At 35.9% G+C, this 8,129-nt stretch overlaps 1 protein-coding gene across 1 annotated transcript; it reads right to left on the bottom strand.

Moving 5' to 3' along the window:
* Positions 1-5,656: 5,656 nt before the first annotated feature.
* LOC139504033 (uncharacterized) lies at positions 5,657-7,582 on the bottom strand. The gene is made up of 2 exons (XM_071294088.1): positions 7,017-7,582; positions 5,657-6,247 (listed from the first exon to the last, which is right to left on the bottom strand). The coding sequence occupies exons 1-2, from the start codon at positions 7,345-7,347 to the stop codon at positions 5,709-5,711; spliced, it is 870 nt and encodes a 289-aa protein (XP_071150189.1). The 5' UTR covers positions 7,348-7,582; the 3' UTR covers positions 5,657-5,708.
* Positions 7,583-8,129: the final 547 nt, after the last annotated feature.

Here is an 8,129-nt window from a genome sequence, read left to right as displayed (position 1 = left end):
GCCGTATTGTCTGATAATTGTCTCATTGCCGATTAATCCACATTTATTATTATCAGTAAGTAAATAAATACGGTGTTTATATATCTCAACTTGTACGATTCGCTCGTGTATGTAACAATGTTTTCGATTTTAACGAGAGAAATTTATGTATTACTGAAAAATTATTACACCAGGGTTTTCGATATCACAAACTAGTCAAAACATTTACTAAATTTTATCATCGGTATAAAGACATCATTCGTAAATATAGCTCAACATGCAGACTTCTAATACGTTCAGGTATTTCACATCCAATTTTTTATGGTAATATTCTTTATAAGGCACAAAGGTGCCAGTATTCACCTCAGAAACTTACAAAACCTTTGAATAGACTTATTAAGAAGGGATATAATTACGATACTGTTGTCAAGTCATTAAAGATTGCATATTTTGGCGTTAATATTGAGTCACTGATAAGGTCTTTGCATCGGAACTAAACACATTTATTCTAAAATACAGTTGTTGGCATGACACGGGTTATGTTCTTCTCATATATGTTATGATGGTATGATACTAAACCCCTAACGGGAAGGATTGTGCCTGATGTTCATATGATGAAATCATAATCTTTCAGTCAGTTTAATTAAAGTCTGGAGCTGGCATGTCAGTTAACTGCTAGTAGTCTGTTGTTATTTATGTATTATTGTCATTTTGTTTATTTTCTTTGGTTACATCTTCTGACATCAGACTCGGATTTCTCTTGAACTGAATTTTAATGTGCGTATTGTTATGCGTTTACTTTACTACATTGGTTAGAGGTATAGGGGGAGGGTTGAGATCTAATAAACATGTTTAACCCCGCCGCATTTTTGCGCCTGTCCCAAGTCAGGAGCCTCTGGCCTTTGTTAGTTTTGTATTATTTTAATTTTAGTTTCTTGTGTACAATTTGGAAATTAGTATGGCGTTCATTACCACTGGACTAGTATATATTTGTTTAGGGGCCAGCTGAAGGACGCCTCCGGGTGCGGGAATTTCTCGCTACATTGAAGACCTGTTGGTGACCCTCTGCTGTTGTTGTTTTTTATTTGGTCGGGTTGTTGTCTCTTTGACACATTCCCCATTACCATTCTCAAATTTAAAATTAACAAATTCAAATTTATTCATATATATACTTACACCCCAGCTCCTTTGTTCTAACAGGGATGATCTGAGACGGATCGTCCCTACCAGATCACCCCAGTTTGAGTTTCTTTGTTACGCATGCTTTCATTTGTTCTGTTACATTTGGGCGGGAATTTCAAATCCACTATAAAACTTATAATTAATTATACGGAAAAGACTATCTATCAATATTCACGTAGAAAAAATCCAGTGTATATGCTGGGATTCGAACTCAAGACCTTTAGCATATCAAGCCACGACACATACCACTAAATCAGGAGGACATGATACAAAATCACAATAATTTAACTTACTTAAAGGAAGCAAGATCTTTTAAGAAGTGGAGCGAATTGGCAGACCTTTATTCAGTGGGGTTTAAACCTTTTTCGTTAATAAATGAATTGTCAGACTGATTGTTAAATTTGATTTTACACTTTTTCAAAAGTTGGGCGAGTCAGTGAACAAGAGTGTGGCGATTTTTTTTAAAGTGGCGATATAGTGTGGGCCGATAGGCAAGTGGGGCGATTTGACTGGCGTTCTAAACTAAACTATGAATTGTAAATGTTTTTTCGTCCAATCTAAAACAGCTGGGATGTAAAACAGTTATCCCACTCGGACTTGGTGTGTCAGTGTTAGATTACCCTCTGGCCTCCGGCCATCGGGGTGATCTTACACTGACACACCAAGTCCGAGTGGGATAACTATTAAAAATATTCAGCAAACGTTAAATACAATACACTGAAAACTATATTAATACAAATCTCTTGAAAAATGAGAAGTTAGAAAAATGCTGAGGGCAATTTCCCAACGAAAACGTTAAATACAATACACTGAAAACTATTTAAATACAAATAACACACTCTTGAAAAATGAGAAGTTAGAGAAATGCTGAAGGCAATTTGGTTGTGTCACCCACTTCGTCAAATACTCTCTCAGCTGTTTGAGGTGAACGAGCAATTTCCTTAAATAGGGAACCTACAGAGTTGTCTACAAAATTATTTATCCTAGAGTATCTATCATAACTTTTTTGAGAGAACCAGCCTACATGATTCATAATCTCCTTAGTGTTCCCGGAACCAGACACAGCTAAGGAGATGGCACATCCACCACGCAATGAGTGCGGAGTTTCACCTTCATCGATATCAAGTTTTTTCAAATAATATTTTAACCTACTATACATAACCAAATGGGTTACTGGAGATGCAAGTACTTGTTTTTTCCTATGATCCAATACTCTGAATAAATATCCAACAGATAAGTCTACATTCATTTCCTTAGCGCCAGAAACATACTTTTCAAGAGAAAAGACTGGACAAACAGAATGATCCTCCATTCTCATAATTCTAAATTCGTTTGTTCTTCCGTTCACAAGAGTTTTTTCCGATAGTATGCATAATAAGAAACCCTGAATTGTCTTTTAGACGTTTACCCTCTTGAGCGAAACAATGACTCAAATCGGACGCTCTATCTCCCCCAAAAAATTGAAGTTTCTAGAATGCTTGATCTCTGAGTAACACAAACTTCTTCGCAGAATCATTTCCCATTACCAACTGAGAGTCAATAAACCAAGCAATATTTCTTAACTTCTCAAAAAATAATGGCTTTGCTTGTTTAACCACTCTGTGAGAAATTGCTTGTTCTTGCTTAATAGCGCCTAAATATTCTATAACTTTAGCACTGGATGCTGGGTTACCAAACATCAAATCGTCATTCCATTTATCTCCCCTTCCATAGCTTTTGAACATTGATTTTAATTGACTTAAAGTGGTTTGGACGGTACCCGAGGCCAACCTCAAAGGACATTCGCACTCGTGAATACCGGTTTTACCAAAGTAAGCACAGTTTATACGATGAATTTGTGTCCTACTTAATTTATCTTTGAACACAAGAAAATTTTCGGATATCATCAGGGTTAGCAGAGTAAATGCTTTTCGAATAGTTTGCTAGAAATTTTGAAAATTCCTTCTCTAGAGCGGACTTTTTATTAGCATAAGGTGTATCCTCAACGACATTATCTAAATATCGGAGTCTTTTTTCTGAAACACGATCAAAATCTTTCAAAGACTGTGAACTATTTGTTATAAATTGGTGACCACACGACTGACAATATTTAAAGCCTTCGTCATTGGGATAACAGCAAGACTGGCAAGGAACTGCAGGTTTCCACAATCTTGGGATACCAGGGGTTACCTTAAATTAGAGAACAAGCCTAGCTGCAAAAAGCTTAAATACAAGTTTCTTTGGCTGAAAACCATTTTTTGTTGGTGCTAAAATGGCCAATTTTTCACCTATATCACCAAGAACAATATGGTCTTCAACATATGACCAAAGCTTCGGCCACCAAGACGGTAACGGTGAAAACGAAGGAAACACAAATGTACAGGCTTTAGGTTTTGCTCTTCTAAAAAATGCAAGACAGCAGATATAAGGCAAAAAGGAGGGAATACATAAGGGTTTTTCTCAACTGACAAATCTTGAGCAAAAATGTTCACCTTTGACAAAGAAGGACAAGGGTAAGGAGTGAAATGTTTTAATGGTATTCCCTCACCATCAATCATTGCGTTGGAGTCCAAAGCCATTACATCCACTGTGTGTGGACCAAACCTATCCTCTACCAATTTCCAAGCTCTCTCAGTTAGCTTGCTATCTTGCAAAGTCAACTTTCTAGACCCAGGGTCTGCCGGATTTTTTGCTGACGGGATATATTCTAAATGTAAATCTATGTTTAATTTTTGAGAAATGCAAAAAATAGACTTCATTATATCATTCAACTGTGTACATCTCCCCCTTCTCCTTCCCATGAAGCTTCTACTGCCTGATTATCAACAAATGCATCGACCCTATGATTTGCCAAACGTTTGTCCAAAGACATCAGTGATTTCAATAAAGCTTCACCTTCTTTGAGATGGATAGGGCGTGAGTCGTCCTCTTTGAATAAATCTCCAATTACCTCTTCTTCATTGGCAAACGCTGCCCATCGATAGGAGGAAGCGTCTCTGGCCAAAGAAACCTGTAAATGATGTTCAGCCCGCCACGGAACATAAACAACCTCTGTGTCTAGAAATTGCCAATGATTAATTTCCTCCCTAAGTTTTTTGTCAATCAAAACAGGTTTACTTTTTTTAATAGCTCTTCCAATGGCTTTATTCAACTCACGTGTGAACAACTTTGCTGCCGGAACAGCAAGCATAAAAGAAATGCACTTCCCTGTAAAACGCTGCAACGTTTTTAGAGGCACCTGTCTCTGAGTACGAATAAAATCTCTGAGCTCCGCGAAATATTTCTTTTTCTTGTCTGGGATTAGAAAAGCCTGTTTTACAGAATCTATAAGCATTCCCAAAACATGATCATTTGACTAGGTGAAAAGACGGACTTGTTAAGACCTACAAAATAGCCCAACCTTATCAACACTTGGCATACAATGTAAAGTGATTTGTAAGTTCTAAACAAATGAGATAAACAACTTTTTTCCACAAATTCTGAAATCAGCCTGTCATCAATATATTGTAAGCATGGAACATCTAACTTTCTACAATGTCCTGTTGCAATCATCCATTTAGTATGGTAAATGTAGGCACTGGTTTTAAAACCAAAAGATATGGTATTGAAAACCAAATACCAATCTGCAAAACGCACACCGAAATATTTTCTAGAATCTTTATGGACTAGAATATGGTCATAACCCGATTTGTCATCTACAGACGCCATAAATGTACTGTTTTCAACCAACCTTGGAACTTCTTTAAGAGAATCTAATACAAAAGGATTATCTATAACCCACAGTTTCAAAAAACGCTCATCATGTCAGAGCCTAGGTTTTGTTACCTCTACAGTAAGGGGCATTACCAAATCAGGGGGGTCACAACAACCAACTCTACTCCATACAGACATAGATCCATTTCTGACACGATCTAAAAGAGTCGACTTGATAAATTCAACATGGTTCTTACAGTTAAGTGCATTGTCAAAATACATACAAGGTGTCGTAGCCGAGTCATACATTTTCCCTTTAAAATTGCCTTTGAAATGTCTGAAATTATTTTCAATATTAACCCCATTTTCTAACCATTCTAAAACTTCTGCAGAAGGATTAAGTTCTCGCCAAGCTTCTAAATGTTTGTGCAGATTTCCTGCGATAAATGATTCTGGCTGTCTAAAAGGTACTAATTACTACCTTCTATTTTCTGCTACTTCTTTTGCGCGGGGAACGGAATATGGAGGTAGGAGAACTCTTCCTCTGCAATTCACCAAAACTTCGTTGTCTTTAAAATCAATACTGCTAGGGTCAAATAATGACTTCACTTCCCATTCAGATAAATTAAATTCATTCTTTTTGGATTATAACCCTAAAATGAAAAAAATACAGAAAAAAAATTCCCCGACCTCCATTCCGCGTGACTAACAATAAGCCACTAAGGATTAGATTCCCATGGAATGAAAGTCAGAAAACTTTGAAAACTTACGAAATTTTAACGGAAAAACTTTAAGGTAATCCAGATTTTTTTTAATGCATACATAACTACTCCTTCTTCAACTTCGGACACGAGTTCACGTGGTGGCCATTCTCCTTACAGAAAAAAACAAGCACCCCTAGTTCTCCTTTGGAATCTAGGGCGAAAACCTGGGTTTCGCATCATACTTGAATCACTGAAAGGTGGAACATCAGGACCATTTACCGGGAAACCATTACCACAACCTACAGGATTACCATAACCTACAGGGAACGGATTATAAGGGAACGCTGGACAAGGATATGGAAAAGCTGACGGACCTGACACACTTTGAATAGGCATTTGGTTACAACCCTTGCTTTCAACCTTCTCATCAGTTTTCTCATTTTTCCTAGCATTCTTTTGCCATTCAGCAATATTAGCTGTAATGTTTTTATCTTCTGAAGACCCAAGCAATTTTAAACACAAATTAGAAATGTCATCATGATTTTCAAATTGTCTACAAGCCTGCAAGGCCTTACTATAGAAATCAGCCTCTGGGTGACTTGCTTTATTAGCACACTCAACCAAAACCTCTAAAGCAGCTATAAGAACGCTTGGTGGCGTCAACTTTGGCCTCCCGGCCAAAGCTCTAACACTTTTTAATGCTTCTATAACTTTAAATTGTCTAAACTGTTTTCCATTTTACGTAGTCTTCCCTCAAGATCAGAACTAGTTTTTGTGGAGGTAAAAATACTAACCGGGTATATGGAACGTGTGGCCCCTGGTCACCAGCCATTGGTGTAACAGGTCTAGACGTCGATGCACCTGAAAAATCCATATCAAATTTTACATTCTACTAACTAAGATAACTAATATACCAATATTAAACACCAAAAACTAATAATCTTACAAGTATTACCTAAAAATATTCATTTCGGCTAAGTGTACCTTATCCATGACATAAAAAGATTATTTTTGTGAGCATGACATTTTCCAATTTTCAATTCAAGCAACACCGATGAGAATTTACTATTCAAAATATTATCTGGCAACCTTTTAAAAATATATTGGCAAGAGTTGTCTCTTTGGCAATTACACCGAATCTTTTTTTTTTTTTTTTTTTTTTTTTTTTTTATATATATACCAACTCAAAATTACTAGTGCACTACAATGTAGTTTCCCGGTAAGCGTCTAGTACAACACACAATTTGTATATGATAGATTAAGAAGTAAACAAAACGTACTAGACAGAAAACTTCTGTTTTTTCGTCCAATCGATTGAAGGTTTTGTTACATGCAGATCTACCCTATATTCCTTTATATTTTTATAGTTATTGACATATTGACATTTATATATATACTCTTATCCAAAAAGAATGAGAAAATTGCACTCATGTCACACTCTGACTTTTATTACAAATGATATATTTAAAAATACCTTACCTTGATCAAAAGTAGTTATAGATGAACCTTTAGGTCCGCCAATCAAATTAGGAAAAAGAATGGCTTTGTGCATGAGTTGCAAACCGTTCTTTAAATTCAATCCTTTTCCAGCAAGCGTAATAACATCCTTGAAGGATTCAGCTGTTAATCTCTTAAACTCTATTGACAGATCGTCAAGGGAGTAGTTGTTCAACGGATGATCTTTTTTAAGACGTGCCAAGTTTTCAACCGGAACGTCATCATCAGCGGATTTGAAAACCAAGATCATAGGCAATAGACCTTTCCCAACAAGTGTGTGTCTAGGTTTTAATATCAAGTGTGGCTCGGCCATCTACAAAATATAATATATTCCATAAAAACGAATATATACATTTATATAAAAAAGAAACAGCTAAATACTCAGATTAAAAAAAAAACCACATTGCAAACATAATACTTATATATCACTATTGAATGTGCCGTCACCCATTCAATCATTTCAATACCACCCGTCACGTGACACTGTGATCTGTCAAATTATACCGGTAGCACCTATTATCAAAATTGATAAAAATTACCTAAAATAAAAATAACATCATGTTCTGTATGGAGCCCACAAACGATGGGCTGAATTCGCTTTATAATAATTATACTAAGTGGTAGTTATTCTTCTATCTAAAACCCAATAAACTAAAAATAAAACTCAGTCATGAACATCATTAGCTATCGAGCTCACCTTAAATTTAACAACAAACTTGCGTAATTACCTTTTACGCTTTAAATGTTTCACAGAAAGTTCACCTGTTCAATCAATGCAATAAAATCAATACTGACCTATAAATAGGTCAATCAACTGACGAAAACATCATTGCGACTAAAATATGTTAAATTGGAAAACTTCTCAAATCGTACATATCATATAAAATAGCATATCAAATGTTATATCTTCAAATCACATAATACAATCAAAATTCAAACTGACCAAACTGCTAAATAGGGAATAAGTAAAGAGCCAACCTTAAACGCAGGGACGAAGTAAAAGGCGGGAAACCGGCGAAACACGTATCTCATCTCAGTAAATATTTCTGTTTTCAACAAAATAAAGGCAACGAGCCGATTAAATATAACCACATA

This window comes from Mytilus edulis, chromosome 14, assembly GCF_963676685.1.
Source record: "Mytilus edulis chromosome 14, xbMytEdul2.2, whole genome shotgun sequence".
Classification (NCBI taxonomy): Eukaryota; Metazoa; Mollusca; class Bivalvia; order Mytilida; family Mytilidae; genus Mytilus; species Mytilus edulis.
This window is presented reverse-complemented; position numbering and strand designations above follow the sequence as displayed.